This window comes from Stylophora pistillata, chromosome 6 (genome assembly GCF_964205215.1).
Source record: "Stylophora pistillata chromosome 6, jaStyPist1.2, whole genome shotgun sequence".
Classification (NCBI taxonomy): Eukaryota; Metazoa; Cnidaria; class Anthozoa; order Scleractinia; family Pocilloporidae; genus Stylophora; species Stylophora pistillata.
The window spans coordinates 31,420,537-31,447,390 of NC_142524.1; the positions used below are offsets into that span (position 1 = coordinate 31,420,537).

A 26,854-nucleotide genomic window follows, 5' to 3' on the forward strand; every position below is an offset into this window, starting at 1 on the left:
TTTCATTTATCATCATGAAGAGACCGGATTATCAATTGCAAGCGTTTATTCGGGGAAAAAAAAGCACTTCTTCAGCTATAAAGTGATAGCTCACTTTTCACATAACGTCTTTATAAGTTTGCAAATAACAGAAACGTAGAGCACAATTTACGATGGTCACAGGACTGAGCGGCTAGACTAATTCGGTCTGCGGACACAAGAGTGATTAAAAATATGCACTGCTAAAATTAAGTCTGTGAAAGGTGGATTCGTTTGAATGCGCCCACTGTATAATTAAATTTACAAAAGTTTTCTCCTAAGTGAGACGAACAGCGGGTGAGAATGTAACAACGTCTCTCCGTAAATAAGTAAGAAGATCAGTTTTCCCAGTGATTGATGGACACCCAATGTTTTAGATGTCAAATTTATTCAAATTCTCTTGCAGCATCCTAGCTACGGCTGACACTATGGCAGTCTTCTCAACCGCTCCACAGTCTAACGTTATGCTATTTTTGAATGTCTTATGACAAAGTTTCTCTTGAAATGTCAGCTAATTCAATGTAAAGCGTTGCAGAAGAATGTGGTGATGACGTCTCGGTTTTAATACAAAACATACAAGAAAACAAGAACACTTGTTCCCTATCTATCCGAAATCAGAGATCTACAATTAAATTTTGCATCTTTTTCGTACTTATAGTTCGTATCGCCTGACCCCAACCTGAAGTTCAGCGCAAAGTCTTTTTTACACATGGTTGGCGCGCCATCTCTACGTTATTAGGGGACATAGCCAATAATGCATTGTGCATTGAATACTAATGATTTTCCCAAGGGTTCCCTGATTTCCATAGCACTCACAACGGTACACTTGCTCGTTTGTGGATGGGTTGGTCTGAGCTTCCAAGACATACAATTGGGCGAAGTCTGTTGAGCACGTGACACCAACTATTCTTTTATCCTGCATAATGTAAAAAAAGGAAGATAAAACAAAACCAATTCTAAATTATGTCTTGCTGTATGTTGTTCAGAGAACTTTAACGCAAAATTCACTACCTGACGAGGGAATTCCGCGTTAAAGTGCACGCGAAAATCGATATCGCACGAATCGCTTCGCGATTCGTGCGATATCGGTTTTCAAGTGCAATTTAACGCGGAATTCACGAGTCAGGTGATGAATTTTCCTTGAACGCATAACTGAAGGAAAATAAGAAAACAAGAAATTAAATGGACAATATTATCGTTTGTTTTTGTCCCGAGCGCGCGCTCTAGAAAGCCATTTTAAAGCCAACTGTCAGAAGTGCCATTACGTTAGCGAATAGAAAGCAAGGTTTATAGTCGTACACGTTTGAACCTTCGACCCATGATTTTATTTGTACCTCGTGCATGATTTTACATTAATTTTCGAACTTTTTAAACAAGCCTCACACTATTTAGGGATAATAGTGGTATTTCACTGAGCTTACAAGCCGTTTATCGTTAACATATTTTTTCAAAATTCCAAATAATTTGCTCGAGAAGGAAAATAATTTACACCTTTTACCTCTTTGGTGGCAAACTGAGAGAAACGAAGTGTGCAAGCGAAAGCACTGATTTCACGTGCAATAACATCGCGATTAATAAAAGTGCCTTGAAGTGTAAATACGTGTATTGATCGATACTTTATCCCTTTAAAAACAAAGAAGTGTTTCATGAAAGTACAAAAACTTTAATCCTTTTATTTGTAGAAATTCACTACAGGCGAATGCCATTGGCTGATTCGTTGGGATGAGCATTCGACTGAAATTAATTTTAAAGTTGATGGATATATTCACTGGAGAGTTGTTGAACGATACATTGGTGAACAATCCACCTAGAACTCTTGCTGCTAGATCATCAATGCCATTATTCATTGATGTTGTGTTATTGCCAAATACTGATGGAAGTGCAAGACTGTTGACATAATTTTCTCTCAAAGCTTTCGTGCGTGGACCGTCGCTGGCGTTGGCAGCTTTGACAGTCGTAGTGGTACGACTGAAAACCCAGCCGACTTGCTTGACATATTTTGTTGCTTTTCTAAAAGATTATGGCTATAGATGGATATTGAACCCGGGTTGGCGTGACCTGTTAGCTCGGAGATTGTTTTTTCTGGGCCGCGTTCACAGGATTTTCTCGCTTTCGAGTTGTCGCGAGCGAAAGAGGTTTTTCATGCCTCTCCAAGAATTTGAAGTTCAGTTCAAAACAAGGAAGAAACTCAGGCTCACTTTGAAAACGCTTTTTTTGTTTTCGCCCTTTAGGTTACAATGGTTTTGAAAACATTTTAATTTGACTTAGAAACCAAACTTTGTAACAATTTGACGATAGTTGTTGTGCTTAGGGGCCGACCATTTAACTTTTGAGCGGGGGGGGTGGGTGATTTTGAAAAAAAATTTCCTGCAAGCGCTTGTTGGAAGAAAAAAATTGCATGCAGCCCAAATGTAACAGAAAAAAAGAGCATTTAGAACAGAAAAATAATATCCTGCCCAGCAGATTGCTAGAAAAAAAGTTTCTTGATGACCAGAAATCACCCACCCCCCCCCTCAAAAGTTAAATGGTCGGCCCCGTAGATGCGAAACAATTTCACTTAGCCTCGTTTTCAACTCGCAATTCCACGCTAAATGCCTCGCTTCGTTAACCGATCAGAAGGCAAGATTGTATTCAATGATGCGATTCTGCAAAGCATACCACTGGCAGCCCAAGCTCACTACTAGAAAAGCGGACGTGACTCTTACAGTGTTGCGCAACGTTTTATATTTAAAAAGGTTTGTATGGGATGTTATCGGTTTGCCTCAAAAGTGAGAAAAAAATGTCTTGTTTTGAAATAAAATGGACTTACCTTATTGCCTTGTTGTTTTCTTTGTTGCTTCCTAGCGTCTCAGGCCATTTTGAAACGTTTTCGGCGAGTTAGCGCTATGTTGGTGTTCAACTGCTAAAAGAAAGACAAGGCCGGAAACCTATTTTAAAAGTGTCCGTCGCCCGAAGCGGATAATTCCGCCAAAAGATTACCACCCGTCTCGATTCCTCCAGAAAATCAAAGCAGAGATGTTGCAGTTCCATTTCCATTCACTCGATTCCCAATTCCTCTCACAGATTATTAAACATTTAGCAGAAAATGCTCTCCTTTCCGAATTGTTTGCTGAACTTGTCAAATCAGCGGAGTAATTGCCACTTTCATTATTACGTCTCTTTACACTGTCATTCCTAATGGCGAAGGTCTTCTGGCCCTTAAACATTTTTTTGATCAATGTACTGTTAAGGAACCTAAATCTGAAACACTACTACGCTTAGCCGAACTAGTGCTCACACTCAATTGTTTTTCATTCGGGGACAACTTTTTCAAACAAACCTATGGTGTAGCCATGGGTACTAAAATGGGACCTAGCTATGCCAATCTTTTTGTAGGTTTTGTCGAACATCAATTTTTCAGCCAATATAACGGCTCCAAACCTGAACTGTACGGTCGCTACATCGACGACTGTATCGGCGCCACCTCCTCTATCAGAGTGGAGCTGACTCAATTCATAACCGCAGTCAATTCTTTTCACCCGGCTCTGAAATATACCTGGGAAATTTCTGACAATTCTTTATCCTTCTTAGACATCAAAGTTTCAATTGAAGACAATGGTTTATGCACTAGTGTGTATTACAAACCTACAGACTCGCATAATTACTTGTTGTATTCGTCTTCGTATCCATCTCACGTTAAGAATTCCATTCCTTTTTCTCAGTTTCTAAGACTTCGTCGTTTATGTAGTGATGACTCTGATTTCCACCACAAATCAGAGTCAATGTGCCAGTTTTTCGATAAATGTGGTTATCCTGATTCTATCGTTCAAGCGGGTTACCACCGCGCCCAACTTAGTGATGGACATTCAGCACTACAAACGTCACAAAAGGAAGATTCCGACCGCATTCCATTCACTCTCACGTTTCACCCTCATAACCACTCAGTTAAATCCATCATTCTTAAAACATTTAAATTACTTCAAAACGATCCTCTGGATCGTTTTGAAGCACTATCTTTTCGCAGCCTCCACTCATTTTATTCAAACGCGACAAAAACAGGCAATTTTTTGGTCATAACTTCTTTTCAGACTAATGACCAACCAGGCACTTTTAAATGCGCTCGTGCGTGATGCAAAACGTGTCGTCCTTTCATTCACAACACTGAGAAAATATCGGGACCCAAACGATCACTTCACGTTGTTTGATCCCCGATCACTTCACGTGCACCTCCGCCAATGTAATCTATGATTGCATAACTTGCACTTATTGCAAAAAGATTTACATCGCGAAACAGGCAGAAGACTAGGTGACCGATTCCGAGAACACCTTCGCGACGTGGAGAGGAATGACAAGGACACATCGTAACCAGTCACTAGACATTTTAATTAACCCAACCATTCTAAGCAACACATGGCAATCTGCGGTCTTTCCTTACGCTTAGGTAGCACGGGAAGCCGGAAAACTCTCGAACAAACGCTCATCTTTCAAACCGGCAGTCTAAATCCCACAGGTATCAACGAACGCTTTCCATTCCACTAATTTATTCGTGTTTTTCTCGTTGCCATGTTCCCACCAATCAAGTAGCTCCTTTTTCTGCCTTGAAAAGCAAACACAACCCACAATTCCCCTGTTCGCTCCTACGAAGGGCTAACGCTCGAAACGTCAGCTTTTATAATCGTAACGGTGGCCAATTTACCATTTCAACTTTGTTGATATGTTCAAATTATTTCGTTGCCCCCACCGACGCAGCCCCAAACAGTTTCTTTAGAAACTATCAGCCTTTACTACATACTATGCTTCCCCATGAAAGTGGCAATTACTCCGCTGATTTGACAAGTTCAGCAAACAATTCGGAAAGGAGAGCATTTTCTGCTAAATGTTTAATAATCTCCAGTTTAGGTGATTCTTGCACCAATTACAAAAAACTGCAAAATTCGGTTCGGCAATGCAAAAAGAGAAAACTTGAGAGAAACGGAGTAGTCAGCCCCTTTACAAACAAGCTCTTCCTCTCCAAAGCCGAAGAGCTAACTGGTTTGTTTGTCGACTGCAGGCCGCTGGCTACCCTCGCCGGCTTATTTTTGTTAGCCGACATACTGTGCGATCGGCGAGCGAGCCCACAACTGTTTCAACGAGACAAATTCGAAATTGGAAAGCGGATCGATATGGAGATAAAAGCATCGCTAGTGAAAGATCTGTGGGAGAAATTGAGAATCGAGTGAATGGAAATGGAAAATCAACATCTCTGCTTTGATTTTCTGGAGGAATCGAGACTGGTGGTAACTTTTTGGCGGAATTATTCGCTTCGGGCGACGGACACTTCTAAAATAGGTTTCCGGCCTTGTCTTTCTTTTAGCAGTTGAACACCAACATAGCGCTAACTCGCCGAAAACGTTTCAAAATGGCCTGAGACGCTAGGAAGCAACAAAGAAAACAACAAGGCAATAAGGTAAGTCCATTTTATTTCAAAACAAGACATTTTTTTCTCTCTTTTAAGCCAAACCGATAACATCCGATACAAACCTTTATAAGTATAAAACGTTGCGCAACACTGTAAGGGTCACGTCCGCTTTTCTAGTAGTGAGCTTGGGCTACCTGTGAGCATACTTCTCTTTATTTGCACTTGAGGTATAGCGTATAAAACAGAATGCTGGGAAGGGTGAACACATGGTGCCTGTTGCGTGTTTCTTCCTGGATATTACGTATTCTCGTTTAAAAAGTACTATTGTTTGATAAGATTTCAGCTTCTGCTACTAAAATTATTGAAACTTTGCATCTATCTACAATTCTACCCATTGTGTTTCTGTTGCTCTTCCTGTCTTACTCACAGTAATATTGGATGTTACAATCGAATTAAATTCAATATCACGTTTTTGAAATATAGGTAATGAGATTTTTTAACTATTCTTTTTTCATTGTCGTGCCCTATTTACTTACACTTGGTTCAGTTATGATGACTTTCGTTGAAGCTGGAAGAGTGTCGCTTTGGAAAGCAGTCTGGGATCCTGTTTCTGTGCTTGTCATGAGCTCACACTGCGAAAAGTTTCCTGCTCCGGGGGGGCCTGGGGCTCCTTGGAGTCCATCTGATCCCGGTGACCCTTGTGATCCATTAAAACCTTGTGGACCTATCACCCCCTGGGGACCCTGTGTTCCATTGAGCCCTTGAGGTCCGGCTGGTCCAACCGGTCCCTGAGAACCATTAAAACCGCGTGGTCCGACGGGGCCTTGAAGCTTAGTAACATTCTCTACCTGGAAGATAACATCATTAATTCGGTCCGTACTTTTTCAGCTTCTTCAACTCCTGGATGTGTATTGCTGTATGGATAACAGTATAGACTTCTGGAGTCATGTTGTCATTGTGTATTTCTCATCATTTCTTGCAAAGTGCGCGAGTGTTTGTTTCCCTTTTCTATTTTACCGTTTTCTTTCTAAGTTCGAGAATGAATGTCAAAAGTAGAATGGAAGATTCCAGAGGTGAATAAAAAACATATGATCAAGCAAACAAAAAATCCAAAACAAGCAAGAAAAAAACTGAAACAAGAAGAAAAAATTAAAAAAATGCAAAAAAACAGAAGAAATAGAATTAACAACAGGAAAACCAATCAAAAAGTTGCAGCAAGAGTTGCTGCCACACACAAAAGACTCTTTCATGAAAACAAATTACTTTGACAATTTCTAATACCTTAACAGACAATGTTACGTTGATGTCTTTAATTAGTGATATTATGCTGACGTCTTCTTGATCAAGTCTTTCAGTGGTGCTGTTGAGCTGTTGAACATAACGAATCAGGTTATAAGCGCAATGAGAATACAATCTTCCAAATTTCAATAATGAGTTGTGGGAGTTTGGCGGCATTTTATGGATTACACGGCACTGTACGAGTATGGTTGACTGAATTAGGATTCAGTAGAGGTTAAAACAATATAAAAAAAATTTTTCTATTACACTAAAAATTGTTTCATCTTTACATGCTCACTTTGGAGGTTGGTTGGCCGCATCTTGATATGCCTTAATGTGACAGGGTGATGCTGTTAGTGAGTTTTCACATGTGCTTACCAATACTTGGCTGTGTAGCCGCGCGATGCGGTTCCAGTCGAGGCCCAGAAATTGACCCTTGCTCACCATAGAGTCTCCAGTAGCTCAGTGGTTAGAGCATCCGACTAGATCACGGAGGGTCGTGGGTTCAAGTCCCATCTGGGGCTCGGATTTTTTCTATTACACTAAAAATTGTTTCATCTTTACATAAAAAAAATTGTTCCAAAAAATATTCGATTCACTGGGACGCAAATATAAACGGTGTTTCTATATCCCTTAGGGTTAGTCTTTAGCCCGTAAACTGACTATCGTGGTTCGTTTTAGTTGTCTAATTATTGTTCGTTCAAGTACATGAATCGAGCTAATGGTTACATCAAGCTCAAGTGATTTTGGAGTACTCTCATCGCCCTCTCAAAAACTGCTTACATAGGAATTACTCATTGTCTCCAAAATTATATACAACTAATCATGTTTTAAAGGTAGCTGACTGAATGTCGGCTTATGAAATTAATCATTTCTTTGTATCTTTAAATTGCAAAGTATATCACTTTCTCTTACCATAAGGTCTGTACTTGCTATCCCTGACGATAACTCGTCTTTCGTTGAGTTCACTGTTTTCTCTAAGTTACTGAGGCCGTTATTCACCTACGGTGAAAGCTCAATTTAAAATGAACAGATTTAAATTTCTAATTCAGGTTTTTCCTTTGCCACCATCTGTTATGAAGTATTCTCAAACTAGGATGTTTGACGTCCATTTGCACAAATTAATACTGTATTAATTAGGGCCCATGCCATATATGATTCATAATTAAATTATTTCAGGGTCTTACGCTTATTGAATACATAACGCCACCCTTCCTTTAATTTGCTTGAAATTAAGTTAACGAGAAAGTATGAGAAACCCAAGAAAACTTTAGACTCCTTTTTTCTAACAAATCGTTATTTAGTCCATGTTATCTACGCTTTCTTCATCGATAACAAGAGATCAATAACTTTTCCACTATAAAAGCAGCTACCATCATTTCTACCTCAAGTACTCTTCCTGATATCTTTTATGATTTCGCATTGTCAGTTTCTTCAATTCATCACACTTTTATCATCGCTACCACCATCATCTACAACTAGAACCTGATGCATTGGCACAAATTATAAAAGTACGTAAATAAAAGTAAGCTTACCGATGTAATAGAATTTTCAGTGTTGATCCTGAAACTGTTGAAGCTTTCTTTTGTTTCATTAGACTGCGCGTGGACTGCAGTAATGGATTGGCTAAAGCTGTTGAACTAATGATATTGATGAAACCAAGATTTGAGATTTTTTTTTGGTTAGTGCATACGCTATTTTAGATCCAGGCATTCGAGGTGTTATTTATTCAATTTAGTTTCTTAACATAAGCTACTTTATTAATATTTTTCCATTTTCCATTTTCCATTCTCTACGTTCCTCACCTTGCCTGCAAAACTTGTATTGAGTTCTTCAACTTTGTTTTGTAAGTTGCCAATGGAAGATTTTAGATCTTCCTCGGTGGAATTCAAACGTGCTTCCATGGACAACAGGTGACTTTGAATCTATAGAGAATGTCCAATAAGTAATTTTAATCAAGCAGTTTCATTAAAACTAATGGTTCCCATACTTCTCGATTTGGAATTTGTTTAGGAAGCTAAATTACAGTTTATTTCTTAGATTCATTTATTTCTTAGATTCTTAATTGCGAAATGTATTTTCAAAATTTGATCAAAATAAAAGCACTGCTCCCCTCTAAAATTATGACTGTACCGTCAAGGATTGTCTTGTATAACTGCAAATCAGTGCTATTATCTTCGCATTAAAAAATCTTGAAAATTGCTTGGCCTATAGATGGGAGAATGTTCTAGTACTTTTTGATCAACCATATCCACAACCTGTGATAGAGAATGTATTTCCGGGGGAAGAGGCAATCAGAGCCAAAACTTTCCTCTTAAACACTTTAGCCAACGTCTTGTCAACTAGCGTGGCGGTCGTATATTCGGCTTTTTAAGATCTTCTATAAAACACTAGTACATTTAACCTGAACTACCTCCAGTGTATTGTTGATCTGTGTATCATTCAGCTTTTTCAGGTTGCTTTGTGTTGTGGCCAGGCTCGATGATAGCTGGTCTGCTGTTTTGTCCAAATTATCTATCTGAAATATTAGAGTAGGAGTTACAGTAAAAACAAAACTGCATTTTTCATGGTGACGTATCCACGATTTTCGATTCAAGATCTTAAGACATAGCACTTCTGTTTATATGTATGTATGTTTGTTTTCATTTTTTCAACCAACATCTAGTAGGGTGATAAAATCAAGGCCCTATTGCACGCAACACGTCAATTTGATTTCTGGGCTCGGTTATTGCCCACATACATAAATTAAACAGTTTCTTCATAGATATCAAATAAAGAATTGATACTGACCCTTGTGGTAAAACTTTCGTTCTGAGCGGTCAACGATTTCTGTAACTCTGCGTCTGCATCTTCTAAATTGTTTCGTGTTGAGTTAAGATCCATTCTTAATACTTGAAAATCGGTTGTTACCTGTAAGAGAAAATATCTACTTAAGTGATATATTACTAAGAATAAAATGCAACTGAAGATGAACATGTTTAAGCCTGTTTATTTTTAAGTGAAAGATGATGTTATTCATCAAATGATACAGGCATACTTGAAAAAAAAAGACACTCCTATTGATAAATTTCCACACCAGCAATATGCTGGAAGTTTGTCACCATTGAACTAGTTAACGGCCTAAGCTACCGGGGTCCTCCTATAGCTCAGAGGTAGAGGCCCTCAAGTGATAAGCTTCTGAATGTAATTTACATATGTCGAGGCATGATGCTCACGTGATAGTTCAGTGTTGGTGGCGTGAGATATACCAGGCAAGTTTTTTCCAATCAGATTAGAGATGGCAATAAGCGTGGTTACAAAATGTAGTTTTTCCTTCTTCTTCTCCTCATTATCCGATCGGACAGATCTCCAGAATTATAGTAGGTAACCATCAATTATTATTTGCTTGAATCAGCTCATAACTGTGCCTTTAACAAAGTTCGTGCTCATAAGTGAGCCTTTTTTCAAAGAAGAGTATGCCTCGATATAAATAGTGTTATAAATTAATACCTTCAAATCTAAAGTTGTGTTGACAGTCTCTAGTTCGTTTTTTATGTAAGTTTCATAGACTATCAGCTGATTTCGTGTCGAGTTAAGATCATTCTTCACTGAATCCATCTGAAAATACAAAAAAATGTAAGGCTGTTAAAAAAATTTAGTATGTTGACCATATTCTGGTATGTTTAAACGAAACATTCATAAAGTTTCATTTGTGTTGTATCTTAGACGCTAAAATCACATTCAACAGAACACACACACCATTTTGCGCTGTCGAATGTACGTGTAAGATAAGAGCAGCGGTAGAAAAAAAATAAGGATTTTGTCAAGCCTACCAGTGCATCCATAAATTTCATATTAAGAATTTAAATCTTAGCAGCTCTGCTCACTTTTTTGTAATTTTCAACGTACAACTATAGGGAGTCTTAAAGCATCCTGCCAATTTTACATCTGTGCATTTTAATACCCACACGCACACTAAATAAACAAGATGTTACGTATATGAGCACGATCCTTCGCAGTAAAGCACTATTTGAGCAATAGTGAAAATCAGACCTGAAAAAAAATTTCAGGCCTGTACGGGATTCGAACCACTGACCCCTGCGATACTAGTGCAGCGCTCTACCAATTGAGCTAACAAGCCAACTGAGAGCAGGCCATCAAATTAATTCGACATAAACCCGTAGATGATAAATCAAACAACAACAAACATATGAAACATATGTGTGAACTGCGGTTATGAGACGTATATGAGCACGATCCTTCGCAGTAAAGCACTATTTGAGCAATAGTGAAAATCAGACCTGAAAAAAAAATTTCATGCCTGTACGGGATTCGAACCACTGACCTCTGCGATACTAGTGCAGCGCTCTACTCAGGTCTGATTTTCACTACTGCTCAAATAGTGCTTTACTGCGAAGGATCGTGCTCATATACGTCTCATAACCGCAGTTCACACATATGTTTCATATGTTTGTTGTTGTTTGATTTATCGTCTACGGGTTTATGTCGAATTAATTTGATGGCCTGCTCCCAGTTGGCTTGTTAGCTCAATTGGTAGAGCGCTGGACTAGTATCGCAGAGGTCAGTGGTTTGAATCCCGTACAGGCCTGAAATTTTTTTTTCAGGTCTGATTTTCACTATTGCTCAAATAGTGCTTTACTGCGAAGGATCGTGCTCATATACGTCTCATAACCGCAGTTCACACATATGTTTCATATGTTTGTTGTTGTTTAAACAAGATGTTATAAATATCAAATAAAGCAATTGCCACTAACCCTCGCGGTCAAAGTTGAGTTTTGAGCTTTCAAAGATTTCTGCAACTCAGTGTCTGCATCCTCTAGAAAAGTTCTCGTTGTGTTAAGATCTGTTCTTAATACCTGGAAATCTGTTGTTATCTGTGAAGAAAAAAACCATACCTGAATAAATGATTTTAAAGAGGTGATCGCACAGCGAAACGCTCAGCTTTTGACGAAAATGTTGAAATTGGAAGGCTTCATATAAGTAATAAGTGTAATAAATACCTTCAAAATTAGGGTTGTGTTAAGCACTCCAAGTTCATTTCTTATGTCGTGGTCAGAGGCTGTTAGCTGGTTTCGTGTCAAGTTAAGATCGTCGTTTACTGAATCTATCTGAAAATAAAAAAAATTTAATGGTTAATGGAGATGAGTGCAGACTTGTTGCATTGTTGACAATATTCTAGTCTTCAAATGTGAGAATGATCTTCGCAAGCGTGCTATAATTTAAGCAAGTACAAAAAGGAAGCCTTATAAAATGAAGGCTTCGACGGGATTCGAACCTGGGCCTCCAAGATATTAGTTAGGTACTACTTAAATTAATTCACTGACGTATGGTGTATCCGTGTTGGATCAATCTCGATTAATCTACTCACTCTTATAAAATCTAACATTATCCTGGTACATCGGGAAAACACATGTCTAGATTAATCTAGTAGTTACTCTATCCGTGGATATATGGCTTCTGCTTTGCTTGTACTTATCATTACATGCCAGAAGACACTACTTCATACCTTCGTGTATTACATAGACCAATCCAGAATAGTTAATAGAGACACTGAGGTTTACAGTATAAGCGAGGCTAAAACTCGATTTTTCCTCATATTATCATTATCAATTTTTACACAAGGAAGGGGATATGCTGGGAAGGAGAAAAATCTGGAATATAATGGACCTAAAACTAGTTTACCTTGTCATTCAGGATTCGGCTTGAATTTTCAATGGTATATTGTAGCCTCTGCTCTGAATCAAGAATCTATAAAATCGTACACATGCAAAATCTAGCAAGCAAAAAGTATTTTGATAGTTGCTCGGAATTATAAATATGCTTGGTTGTATACTGAAATGTTACTTTATCGCTGCATCAGTACCAACAGAAAACGACATACGAAAAAGGTCCTTGTAAGAGGTTAGATGTGCGTTTATCTTTATCATATCGGATATAAATAAGTTTCACTTGTTGGGAGCCCTCTTCAGTATGTAGAGTGCCAATGCGAAGACTTCTGTGGAGAGTATGATGTTGTCTAGTTCGCATTTTGAGACGAAAGCACAAACCTTCGTGGTTAGATTTACACTTGTTTTCGACAAAGAGGAAGCTAAGTCTTGGTCGCTCATCTGAAGCTGAATTTCTGTCATGTTGAGCTACAGTTGAGGAAGTAATATAGAATATGATGCATCGTCACAATTTTAAAGAGAGCCCAGTAAGCTTTGACCATATGAAGCTCGGTGCTAAACAAACAAACGCAGATAAAAATTGAAGAGCTAAGAAAAAATTAGAACATAGCTAGCAGAACCGCGCAATCAAATTCAATATACAGAAGCGTGCTCAAAATCCCGATAGTGCACGCTGATAGCGTCAGCAAATCGCTTCGCCAGAAATTTTTTTTTTTAGCTCTAGCGGCCATTGTTAGCGCGGGGAAAAACAATATATTTCGCAACAATAATGGATACAAACAGAAACTCGACCTACTAGTCCGAAAACGAAGACAATGTTTGGACCTTTACCTTGGGCTAGAGTTCTTAAATGAGGCAGAAAAAGAGAAAAACAACGGAAAAGGAGACTCGGCATCAGCGCCGTCACGATTCACTTCAACTGATATTGTTGTCCGTTTTTCGCGTCGGATTTGATGCATAATTCCACCGGCTATGTTCTAAAACAATCGGTAAATGCTTTCAGCTGTGCACTATTGAGTTATGGAGCACGTGGGAAGTTTGGAGAGCACGAAAGAAGCTAGAGTTGCCCTTGGCTATCGCCTCGGGCAACTCCTACGCTTCTTTCGTGCTCTCCAAACTTCCCGCGTGCTCCATAACTCGATAGTGCATGCTAAAGCATGAACCAATTGTTAAATAGGAGACAATGTCTAATAGTTTCTAACACCAATCAATCAGGTGTGGCTTTGTATGAAATTTTCTGGCCATGCTGCTTTTGGTTGAGATGTAAAATTTACGAGCATATGAAACTGTACAATCTCTTTGTTTGAACTCGTTTAACTTGTGCCATTGCAAGTCAGTAATTATTGTGACTGTCGCTTGTATACCGCCCAACCAATCAGGTGCAAGTATTTGAGGAAACATGGTCACTGTCGACCAATGGCAGTGCACAAAGACCGAAACCCACGAGAATCAGGCGTGACCTGCTTTCGGAATGACATCATGAGGAGTCAAGCTGTCACGCTGTGTTGGGAAAAAGTTACGCTGTCACGCGGTCACACCAAGCGATGGAATGACAGCAGTGTAATTACAATGACGATATATGGAGTCACACAGTCACGCTGTCACCCTGTCACGCCTTTCCTGACAGCGTCGTATATAAGCGACTATAATTACTCAAGTCTGTCATCAATTGTAATTAATGATTAGTGTTTTGCAGTACTGAACCACCACTGTTAGACTCAGCATCAACACAGTATCACAAAGTTTTCATCCTAAGTGTCTCACAATATAAAGAAAACATGAAACCCAGAGTCTTACTACCTTATGAAGAATGCTGGAGGTCGTGTTCTTGAGGAGAGCGTGGAGCACGTTATCGTTTTCCTGGAGGTTTACTTCGGTGATGTTTAGCTAACGTCAAGACAAAAGAAAAGTAAACCAAGTTCCCGTTGAATCTCTCGAGCATTTCGAACAGAAATAAAACTGTTCATGCAAATATAATAAAAGGAATGGAAGAGAGATATTAAAATACTGTGGGCATAGCCATATATTACCTTTATTGTTAAGTTTAACAACTCTTCCTCAAGATCTCGAAGCGAAGAATGAACAACTTTGAGCTCATTCGCTTTGTCTTCCTGCAAATCAGTGGATAAACGCAAATTGCTTTATTCCATGCCACGTAGAAAGAATAAGACTTTAAAACGTTTAAAAGGAATATGTTTCGCAACCAAAAACAAAGCCAAAAGTCACTGAATGCAAACATTCTATTCCTTACCAGACCCTGCTGAAGGGCTGTAGCGTTCCTCTCAAGAGCTATTATCTTAGTTAGTATATCCTTTTGTGTGCCAGTGGAGAGACTGCCAGAAGGAGCTTTAAGATTGAGATGATGACAGAAAGACAAGTGAAAGATTAGTGTCATTAACCGCCTCTCGGTTAGCTCAATTGGTTAGAGCGCTGGATTGTTGTGCGGGAGGTCGAGGTCGATGGTTCGAGCCCCGGCCCTACCAACACTCAAGGTCGTAAAATAACTGAGGAGAATGCGCTACCTTTCTATAATATCAAGAAATGGATAGACATTCTAGTCTTCTCGGATAAGGACGAATAAACGGTAGGTCCCGTCTCTTGCATCTATTAATTAGTTAATTTGATTAGGCAGGGGACGTTAAAGAACCCACTCACGAGATTACTGTGATGTGGTCTGGCCTGTTTACTGGGAATTGGGGGGAGGGGTCATCTTCAATAAGTTTCCTTCGATTGTTTGCAAACTGCTGATGCAGTCCGGCCAAAGTCCCCCGAAAAGTGTTGTGATGCGCATTTAATCATATCCACATGTTAATTTGCGCAATATAAATATTAAATTATTATTATTATTATTATTATTTGACAATGAAAAACTGCGATAAAATATTATAAAGCATGACACGACGTTTCGACGTTTCCAGAACGTCATTATCAAGTAAACTAAAATAATAAAATCGAGCATATATATAATGAAGCGGTGAATAAATTACAAAACGTTAAAAGTTAAACAAAGAGTTTAGCCCTAATGGAATCGCTCTGGGTGTTTAAATTGGGCCTTATTGTTCTTATGTACAACATTTCATAAACAAGACAATCCAATTTCGTGCCGCATTTTTTAAGCATTCTAAACTGGCTCTCATTGAGTAAGTCAATGTTCCCATGGGCATCTCTCAGGTGGCGACCAATGGCAGAGTATCGATGATCAGCAATGCGTTGAAACAGATGGCGCGTCGTATATCCGACGTAATTTGAATCACACAAATCACATTTAAAACAGTAATAATGCCTGGACTCGATGTAGCTGTAAGTTTCCTCAATGTACTCAATGGACTCCACCCTAGTATTCATTTCACTATGGAACTTTCCAACAACGATTCAATTCCTTTTATTGGAACGTTGATAACAAAGAACGGCAACAAGCTGGAGACTCAGGTCTATCGTAAACCTACGAACACGGGCCTTTTACTTCACTTTCAAAGTCACACCGATTTGCGCTACAAGAAGTGCCTTATCAAAACAATGGTTCATCAAACAATTGTCCTCTACGCATCAAGCATTCGTCGATGAGTGTAGGCATCTAAAATCTATGTTTCATCGCCTTGGTTACCCTAGTTCTTTGGTGAACTTTATTATCGACAAATGTGATTATTCCTCTACACCAGATACTAAGACAAAATCTGTTGAAACTTTAAGAGTCAGTATTCCTTTCAAAGATCAAATCTCAGTGAACATTGCCAAAAGACAAATGCGCGATCTCAGTTCAAAAATTGGCATTGATGTACAACCAGTCTATACCAGTAAGAAACTTGGGCAGGACCTAAAGCTTAAAGAAATCAAGCCACGCATCTTAAATCAGCATAGTGTTGTTTACTGTTTTAAATGTGATTTGTATGATTCAAATTACGTCGGATATACGACGCGCCATCTGTTTCAACGCATTGCTGATCATCGATACTCTGCCATTGGTCGCCACCTGAGAGATGCCCATGGGAACATTGACTTACTCAATGAGAGCCAGTTTAGAATGCTTAAAAAATGCGGCACGAAATTGGATTGTCTTGTTTATGAAATGTTGTACATAAGAACAATAAGGCCCAATTTAAATACCCAGAGCGATTCATTAGGGCTAAACTCTTTGTTTAACTTTTAACGTTTTGTAATTTATTCACCGCTTCATTATATATATGCTCGATTTTATTATTTTAGTTTACTTGATAATGACGTTCTGGAAACGTCGAAACGTCGTGTCATGCTCTATAATATTTTATCGCAGTTTTTCATTGTCAAATGTTTTACCAAATCCTTACTTATTATTATTATTATTATTATTATTATTATTAACCTGAATGAGTATACATCAGCTTCATGACTATAATCATAACGAGATATTCAAATTCCCGCTTTCATCAGTCTGACTCTCCTTTCTCGTTGCAAAACAAACAAACAAACAAAATATTTGGCAAACAAGTCGCATGAGAGCATTTCATTAATGTGCCAATTACTTTTTGGGAAACCCTATGGTCTATACCTGAGCCCCATAAAGATAAAATTGTTTGTGTTTTTTTCCAGCGAAAAGAGAGTATAAATGGAGAAAAAGTGCAGTTATATATTCCCATAACAAGGAAATTTATTGTGGCTCATAGTTTGTTCAAGTCCTGGTATTTTTCAGGTAGCTTAACAAACTCAACTCCTTTTCTAGCTCGTAAACATCTATTGGTTAGCATTTTCCGAGTCATTACTTGCTAAATCTAGAAATATCTCTCGAAAACGCCTTGTTTAGCAAAGCCGGCAAAACGTCATCTATATGACGTCAGTAATGCGTCACCGCCCTGATACAACATACATCACAGTACCGATTACAATGCCTGCAACGTTCCATGAATTGTAAAAATTATATCTGAGTTCTACTTCATGCTTTTTTTCGATTATTGGTTATTATTTAGCGAACGCCTCCGTAGCTTGTAGAATTGATGTGAAGTCTTTTCCTGAGAATTCCTTCTCTCTCACGAACCTTATAGAACTTTCGCTGCTTCGGTAGCTCGTGGAAATATATATTAATACGAGCTTTTTCTCTCTTTCTGTTTCTTTATCAGGCCCATGCAGTAAAAAAACGACAAATAAAATAGAGGGAAATGAATTTCTCAAATATTCGACAGCTGAAAAACGGATATACAAAACAAAAACTTTCCCAAAACAATGGACACCGAAACACAAAACATAATAATATTGTCGCCACACTTGGAAAATTGTTTACAACACGTATGTTAATTAAAGTGTTGCTTGGCGAGAGCGGAAAACTTGCTGGTAGGATGATATAATTCAAATGAGTGTTTTCTAGAGTGATGACACGAAAGTACATAGTAACCACAGAAATAGTTATGACCCGTTATCAAACTATTCGCATGATCAGTCATTAGCTTAACCGCAATCAAGAAAATTCTTTTTCCTTCAACAACAACAAATTTTAAAGATGTATAATAAGTTTTCATTTTCATTTTCTATAACTTACAATTTGCTTGAAAAAGAATTGAACATTATATGGTGTTTCTTGATTAAAAAAAACTTAATAAAGAAAGCTATAACATTGAAAGCATACCTTTTCAACCCAGATATGAAGGTACATGGGTGATATAAATATTGGACAAATGTAGCATTGCAAGTGCTGGAAATGGAGAAATTTTTTGCATTGTTTCTGATTGTTTCGAGCAAAAGTTGTAAATAAATATGTAAAACGTCAAATGTTGCTTTGAAACTTTAGTCGTGAGTACAAGAGCGTAAAAATAGTCCTCAGGATATAACCTCATGGTCGAACCAATCCGTTATTCAACGGTTCAGGGGTTTAGAGATCAAATGGAAGAGTGCGGGACCAGTACAGGCAAGAACTGAACTCGAATTAAACGCGCGACCGGTATAGGCAAGCATATGAACACCAGTTGCATCGACACGTGCAGAACATGTCACGATGAGCTATTGAATCTATTCACCTTCATGAATTCTATATTTATTCTCATACTTACCTCCGCTCGTTGAACAACCACATCCTTCTCCCATTTTCCCGAAACACATCAGAAGAATCAACACTAGTGCAGCGATGGACACCAAGCATAGGACGATCGTGAAAATCACCATCCCTGGTCGACTGCATCCTCCGTTAGATGTCGCTCCACCGTAGTCTACTTTGCTTTGGTAATCACTTTGTTTCCAAGGATCGTTCCTAGTTGCCTTTGGACCAATTTCCTCCCCTACACGATACGTGATTTGTCTTTTCATAGAGGTTTGTAAAGGCCGAGGAGATTTTTCATTCTCGAAAACCCAGTCTTGAAAAGTTGGGTTTACAATAATCTGTCTGCCGTCAGCTTGCATCGCGGAAGGCTTTTAGTTTCGAACCTTAGTGGTACTTTGTTTTTAAAGGGCATGTAATAAGTGCGCTCTGAGAAACTTGCTTTACTTGAACCATTTCACGCTCGAAATATTCCTTGCAGCAATATTAACATTATTCCAACCGCGTATTATGTAACGCGGGCGGACGTGATGCTCTATTACCCCTATTGTAATTTGTTTTCCAGTCTTTCAAAAGAAAACTGTATTTCGAAAACATATCATAAATAATTACCTTCGTATTGCAGCCCATTTCAGCAAAGGGACATTCGACTATCGTTTGTGGACAATCAATAATTGAATGCTTTGAAATCTGTAAGAAATGCATTTAATATTGCAGTCAGTCTCAAATTCTTGATCTACTTCCTTTTGTTTGTATGTCTGTATACAGCTTAGTTAAATATTCGTCTCAAATTTCCTTTGTTTTTCTTTTTTCAATTAGCTACGAGGCTGTCATTTTTATGAATAAAATATACTTTTAGAGGACCTTTCACTTTAAAACTTGTCTATTTCATACCTAGTAATACCCATACAAACTCGCGGGATTCATCCAATCAGTTCTATGCAGTAAATCTAAGCAAGACGTAAGGCTAAAATTTAAATGATTTAGACAAAATAGTGAGGTCCTCAAGGTACGGAGTTAGAACTTTGATAGAAAAAAACAATCGCCAAGCTACGCGCTACTATACCCTAGAGAAAACAGATAACATATATTTATGAGAAGGCTAGATCCTGACCTTTTCTCTGGGGACCAGAGTCCCACACTTTAAGGGAAAGGTAACTGAACTTTTTGCGTATTTCATCAACATGCTTCTGTAGAAAAAAGAAATTGATTATCCGATTCGCTTCCTTTTCGACAAGGGTAGTATTCGGTACCAAAACAACTTGTTTATCGCAGTCAATATACCAAACAACTGTTAATTTTGTACTAATTGGTTATAGCTTAAGCTAGCAAATCAGCGTGCCGACATTCACATTACATCTGTATGGCCGTATTAAATAAAGAAAAAGGTCAAATTTTGTCGTTTATCTAGTTAGCGATAAAATAGAGAGATTTAGCACCACGTTTACGTGAAACGTGTCCGGCTAGAGTGATTATGTGACCTTGTTTTTCCCGCCATTTTTTCACGTTTGCTGGTTGCGCCTTGCCGTTTCCACGTGAAAGTAACCTGTTTCGCTTTTGCCGCGTACGTAATATTTTATTCACTTTTTCTCTCGCAGCTTTGAAGTGACCCCTTGATGTTGATATATTGTAATATTTTACCTTCAGTTGACCCATTGGGTGTGGCTCTTGGAAGTGCACGTATTGTACGACTCTCCATAAACAAGTAACCATTAAGTGTTCATCAAAATCTTTCCTTTTACAGATATTGGGAAATTTTTATTGGTGCATTGAATGTCTTCGAAGGGACAAGATATTAAGTGAGTCTATTGATAAAACCAAAGTTAAAAGCACTTAATCACCTTTAATAATCCACAATAGGTCATAACTATCAAACACATTTTGATTTCGACAGATTAAAATGTGTTATTGGTTAAAATAAAGGCAAAGTGATCAATTTTACCCTTTTGTTCCTTAATTCTCCACGCCATTGGCACCCATCCTTTGTAAAAGGGCATCTTATAATAAACGAGAGAATCTTCCTTTCAGTGGCTTTGTCGAAGAAAATTTCCTAATAGCATGGAACATCAAATGAGAAAATAATGTAAAAAGAGAAAATCTAACGTGAATATTGATAGACTTTCTACAAGACCTCTGTTTGTCGTATTACCCCGTCAGCTGGTAAATTCTCTCGATCCACTGGACAGGTGAAATGGAGGCCAGCAATGTCTTGCCTGTATGGTTTGAGGCACAGAAAAGAAAGATATTTATTTTATAAATACTGAGATTTAAGCTCTGAAAAGACGCGAAGTAAATTTTCAATCGCAAGCTGGTCGAAGAAGCCGAAAGCCAATAAAGTATGTTGTTCTTTTATAATTGCCCCGGGGGATTATAGAGATGCCTGCGCTCTGATTGGTCAAGGATTGCGTCATATCTTGCCATAATCTAGACGTATAATAAAGATGCTATAATCACCTCGCACGAGGTGATTATAACAGCAGCGTTAAATTTTAAAATGGCTATCTCGCGTTTTGTCAGTTTTACCAGGGAAGCGATGAAAGCGATAAACAAATTCCTCTTCCAAAGAGCACAAAAGATGCTAATGAGTTTGGAGTAACACTTCTTAAAAGAAAAAATTTTGTGTCGTTGAGTTAAATGAACCAACCCAGCTCTAACTAACAGGAACTGGCTCTTTATCTCAGTACGAGCAATCAAAAGAATTGAAACAGAATGTTTCAACATCAAAATGAATATTGCAACAGAATTCGAAAGCACCTAGGCAGTTATACTAAAATAAATAATCGCCGAAGGGGAATAACTCTTAGTATTGATTCTATTTGAAGGAAGTGAAGGCTTAACCGCAATCGCCCTGGAAACTTGCGGTTTTGCAGGAGATTTGAGTGGCCAAGAAATGAATGGCGAATCCGCGTGTAGAAGAGGAAGAAAAATAATTTTCTCATCTTGCTATACGCAAGTGCCATGACAAAATAATGTTTTCTTCCTTTTTGGAATGTGCTACCAACACATGCGAGCTATCATTTTAAGAATTATTTACAAATTATCTGTTAAATCAGCTGTGAAATCGACCTTGTCATTGGTCTGATGGCCCACCATGATGCCCTTTGTCTGGGGCAGAAGAGTTCATGATGATTTCTTTCAACTAGCGTTTCCTTTAATTAGGATTAACGAGACAATTTTTTAAGAAACTGATGTGGTACATCAAAAGGTACACAAACATTGTGATTTACTAACGAAGCAAAGTTGATTTGGAGCTCTGAATCTTTCCAACATTTGAATTATACGGTGATTATTTACATTCATTGACGCATTGTATCCACGTCAGTCTAAATTCGGCTGAACTTGTCTCCTCAATTCGAACTTTCTTTTTTCGATTAATATTTAGCAGTACTTAGTGAAGAAACTAAAAGGACTCTTCGTCTGCGGAAGTAAACGAAAGCTGCACGATGTCGAGTTTAATTAATCCCAGGTATAGTTGCCGTAATTAGATTATATGTGATCTAGTCGATTATGATGACCTGATTTTGTTTATGAAATGTTGAGTTTTTTTGGGGTCATTAAAGCGTTTCGACTGTGTTAAAGCTTTCCGCTAAACTTACCAATAATTCTTGAGCGAGTAAATTCAATATCAATCAACGAAAAGCAGTAGGAATATTAAGTATAATGTAATAAAAAATTCCTGTGCAAAATTGTTACAAGAGGTGACCTCGGTTTCTCAGAAACACTGGCTACAGTTCTCTGATAATTTGGTGTTTGTTTACCCAACGAACGAATTGAAAAATACGTTACCATGTTGGTTGGGCACATCAAGCCCTCAGCATTTAAAGGCAATGAATAAGTTTGCTAAGAACATTTCCTTCAATGAAGACTTCTAACGTAATCACGGAGGAAACTACACTTTACTGAAGCCGAGCGAAAGCCCTGAAGGACACTTCAAAATACAACGTACCCATATTTTCGAAACATACCTTCTAAGATGCTGTTTGAGGCATTCTTCACAATACCTATGACCACAATGCTTCTGAACGGGCTCCCTCATGGTCAGTTGAGAAATTGAGCAACAGAAGTCTTCGTCAACTTTATGGACAAAGTCCTCTTCGAGGCCAGAAGCCATACAATTTCTTGAAGTCCCCGCCATTTTGTCGCTAATATCAAATGTATTCCCGGGTTGGACAGAATTGACGGCAAACCTCAAATTAATGTCAGGATAGGAACATCATTACACCTAGCCGACTCTGTTCAGTCTCTGTTTAGTTTACATAGGAGGGACACGTAAGGACTTGGTTGAAGGAAACATTTTCACGCATAATTCATATTTTTATCAATTGCGATGACTAGCGTAAGCGTCCCTCAGATTAATAGTACATGCACTTCGATTGGTCAAGTTAGAGGGCCGTAACTGACTGTACGACCCTCTTATTTCAAAAGTCTGTTTGAACTAAAATCTGCCCCCCCCTCTATTGGAACTTAGAGATATAATTAATATCTTACTTATTTCGTTTTCTCGTTCGTCCGCACGGCGGATTTATGGCCCTCGCACCAGGCGGGAAAAAAGGGAAGCTAGTAACTTACATAGCACTAAAATGCATTCTCCATCAGCCAATCTCTCTTCTCTTAAAGGATAGGGAAGAAAAGTTTCTAGAGGTTGTAAGTAGAGGGCGAATATGCTCGAGTTCCCCTCAATTCTCCCTCCTCCCCATTATCTAGCACCTCCACCAGTGCCCTTAGTTTAACCACCATATTTAACAAACAATCCAGCCGTTCACAAACTATATTTTAGAAGGTTACAAAGTCTGGTGGCTCCGCTGAACCAGCTGGATAGGCCTCGGCGGTATAACGATTTCATGCTTTTTCTTCTTCGAGCCATAGGTTTTATGTTATCATAGGAGTCTTATTTTTATTATTATTAAGATTGTTATTGATATTGTTATTATTATCAGTTTTATGAAATGTATGAAAGCGATCCTCGCAGTAATAAACCCTATTTACGTAGTAGTGAAAGTAAGGCCTGAAAAACATTCAGGCTTGTACGGGATTTAAAGCCATAACCTCTGCGATACCGGTGCAGTGCTTCTGTGAACTGATCTAACATTAGCCAACTGGGAGTTGGTTATCATATTGGTTCGTATTAATTAAACTCGTAGAAGTGTAGAAATCAATAAATTTTGAATGTATGAAAATCGTACGTGTGTACTGCGGTTTCAGTTTTTATGGAATTTTCATGAATGTAACTGTCGCACTGCAATAGGGTCGATTGGACAATAATGACAATAATAAGGGACAAGTTATTTTTTATCGCAAAGGGGGGAGGGGTGGCAGGATTCTTGGGAGGTCCCACGGTTTTTTGTTGGAACGAAGGGGGGATCGGTCGTCCAAAGATTAGTATAAGGGGGAAATTAAAACAAAATTGAATGGGAGGGATCGGGGCAAGTTTTTATTGTTACACGACCAAAATCCTCCGGCAACCCCCCCCCCCTCCAAGGCGGTTACGGCGGGTCCCTATTTATGGACTCTCAGTAGATATATTAGTATCTTAACAAAAGTAAAGAACGCGGGGGTTACCCGTGTAGCCATAAAAAAAAAAGCGTTTGGGGTCATTAATTTGCAAAAGAGATGAAAAGTCGCCTAAGTGCTGTTTTACGTTCGTGTAGTCTTTATTCGGTACAATTCTATAAACCAACTACGTGATATTGGAATGATCATCACTACAGTACAAAGCAATCAACATCGTATCATTCCTTGTGATTGACTTTGAACGCAAAAACAGGAGTTGATTTTGGTAAAGCACTATCTTCGATGCTATAATGTGGTACTTGTTCCTCTTTGATAAGAGTCCATAAGCCTCGCTTTTCCAGCTCTATCATAGCAGGTCTGAAGTCAGGAATGTCTTTTGTGAGAACATCGAAACAGATAACACCTCCTGTTGATTACAAACGCAATGTGGTGTAAAAACAATCTAATAAATTTGGTTGAGGGTGTAAGTTTGTATAGAAACTGTGGTGCTGCGTCGGTTCGTTTTATCCGATATAAAAAATGGAGTAGCCTTCATGAAATTATTAAGTGTTCTTCTCTCTCTTCTTTTAAATTTAAATTTAAACAGGATTCTATGCATGATTATTAATAAAACGATAGGCAGATGATGTTTCTTTGCAATTTCTGCTCAAGAATGTGTATTACGGTGTACGTATTTAACATGTTTGGGTTTGGGATGTGCATATCATGGTGTGATGTAATATGTGTAGTGTACTGACCGTACATGTATTATATATATATCTAAATGTATACTAGCACTAATTTCTGTTAACCCCGTGGTTATTTTGGGTGCCAGTACCTCTTACACATTTACCGTAAAACGAGATTTATAAAAATTGTTCTAATAATATGTTACGGAGTAAATGAAGTTTGTTTTTGCTGTTGATTTTATTAGTGGTGGTGTTGTTATTATATGTTATCGTTACCCACACAAGGTTATGATTCGACGTGGGTCTTTTAAAGTCATCAGGGAAGCAAAGGCAGAAAGGACACCCACCATTGCTGACAACCCTCATCATTTCATGGAATGCCAGTGGTTTGATATAGACTAGGGCCACCACCCCAGATAATATCAAAGCATTGTATTCGCCATCTTGAATACCAGGGGTCCGCTTCTCCGTAAGATTGCTGCAAATGAATTTGGTGTAGACACCCTTCTTCTTGGCTTCATCCAACATTTTTTGAGAGGTGTCAAGGGCGTCCAAGTTAGTGTAGCCTTCTTATTAAGCTCAAGTCCCAACAGTCCAGATCCAGCTCCCATTTCCATTATTTTAACTTCACATTTGGGTTTGTCAGGCATGGCCTCTTGAATTGTGGTGTCGAAGACTTCTACCATGGGTTTATGTTTGACACAACCGACAGAAAAGAGTTCCTAAAATTGCAAACATGTTTAGGCACCACTCATTATTCATATGCTTCAGAGGGGTAAAAGGCAGACTGGAAGATTTTTGAGGGGATCACATGGTTTTAAGAGGAAACCGAGAGGAATCAGTTGTCACCAACAGCATATGAAGGGAATGAAGGGGGGGGGGGGGGCTATATGTTAACGCTAGAAAAGAATCCCGTCATTGAAATCAACCAGTTTCCGATTAAACAAATGTCGACTTCAAAATCCTTAGGTGTTCACATCGATGGAAATCGTTCTTGGGAGTTTCATATCAACGAAATCTCTCAGTAGATTGCTTCTGGCATGAGTGCGACTAAGCGTATTAGGTATTTTCTCCCTTTTAAGATTCTACTTAACGTAGACAACTTACTGGTACAGCTAAACTTTGATTACTGTAATGTTGTATGGGGAAATTGTTCTAAGAACCTTTCTTCTTCATTGCAGAAATTGCAGAATCGCGTCACTCGCGTTCTAACTTTCTCTAATTATGACTGCAGTACCAGTGAGTTATTTCAAAATTTAATGTGGTCGAAACTTGTCCATCAGTGCGTAGTTAGTAAAGCAATAATAGTGCATAGCATTGTAAATAACACAGCTCCAAAATATCTGACTTCGCGTTTTGTTCGTCGATGCGATTTAACTAGTTATAACCTTAGAGAGAATGAATACAAGCTCGCTGTTCCACAACCCCGCACTGAATTTTAGAAAAGAAGTCTTTCCAATAGCGGAAGTGTTGTTATGGAACAGCTTGCCTCTGGAAGTGCCGCAATTGACATCCCCTAATGTATATTGAGGGAAAATTAAGGGACCTATTCCGTGAAATGATTTAATGAGCGATATGTTAATTTTAAACACGGCCTCCTTGACCAGCAAGTGTTCTGAGGGTGGGCTGGGGGAGTCATAAGAATTCTATAGAGCCTTAGGGAGGGAGGGATCAGGTAAATTTTATCGTGACTCACTCACTAACCATTGCAAAGTCTGTACATAACCTGGTAGGCTTATCCGGCCTCGATGTAGCTCTGATAGGTTGAGAATACTGCTTTTCCTTGACGAAAGTCCATCAAGAGATGCAAAGCATTTCACAAGGGGTTTTGGAGAGTTAGCAACTGCCCATTCATGCCCTTTGGCGGGCAAGGGGAATTGTTGTACAAAAATCATGAAACTCACATATTTACAATGATTATCGTAATTTACTTACCCTCTCATAAGAGTCTGCCAACTTATCAAACACTTCTTGAATGTCCTCCTTCGTTGAAGTCACCTTGAGAGTATGCACTGTGCCAGTGAAGTACTTGTCGTAACCTGCTCTTCCTTTTCCTGGGGTCGTCATGATTGTACCTCAGATATATTTTATTTGATCTGCACCTGAAAAGACTGACTGACATATGGGTTATTCACCAAGCGCGAGTTTAAGATGGCTGGATATTAGCCGACTCCTTTATTGGTGTTTTTGTCGACCGAGATGGAGCCTAGATGGAGTCTAGATCCATTAAAACGAAAAAAAAAAGGACGAGGCTAATGTCCAGACATTAGAACGTTACAGGCATGCTACTGAACTTAGTAAATATATATGAAGGCTTAAGGACAAGAACACTAAGTTT

The 26,854-nt window shown here is 38.6% G+C and overlaps 1 protein-coding gene and 1 pseudogene across 2 annotated transcripts in view; both read right to left on the reverse strand.

Annotated features, from left to right (window-relative positions):
• Positions 1-28: 28 nt before the first annotated feature.
• LOC148729393 (uncharacterized) lies at positions 29-18,822 on the reverse strand. Its single transcript, XM_088725142.1, has 17 exons — positions 18,354-18,822; positions 14,577-14,685; positions 14,370-14,478; positions 14,140-14,226; positions 12,721-12,807; positions 12,356-12,421; positions 11,674-11,781; positions 11,428-11,547; positions 10,163-10,270; positions 9,464-9,583; positions 9,087-9,191; positions 8,479-8,598; positions 8,209-8,313; positions 7,589-7,675; positions 6,677-6,763; positions 5,932-6,243; positions 29-934 (listed from the first exon to the last, which is right to left on the reverse strand). The coding sequence occupies exons 1-17, from the start codon at positions 18,697-18,699 to the stop codon at positions 746-748; spliced, it is 2,265 nt and encodes a 754-aa protein (XP_088581268.1). The 5' UTR covers positions 18,700-18,822; the 3' UTR covers positions 29-745.
• A 5,149-nt stretch (positions 18,823-23,971) lies between these two features.
• Positions 23,972-26,854, reverse strand: part of LOC148729394 (methyltransferase-like protein 27) — a 3,025-nt pseudogene continuing 142 nt past the window's right edge. Inside the window, exons 1-3 of the transcript XR_016002537.1 lie at positions 26,452-26,854; positions 24,864-25,238; positions 23,972-24,254 (exon numbers count right to left, since the gene is read on the reverse strand). The exon at positions 26,452-26,854 is cut by the window's right edge and continues 142 nt beyond it. The product of XR_016002537.1 is annotated as a methyltransferase-like protein 27 (transcript). The remainder of the gene's footprint in view (positions 24,255-24,863; positions 25,239-26,451) is intronic.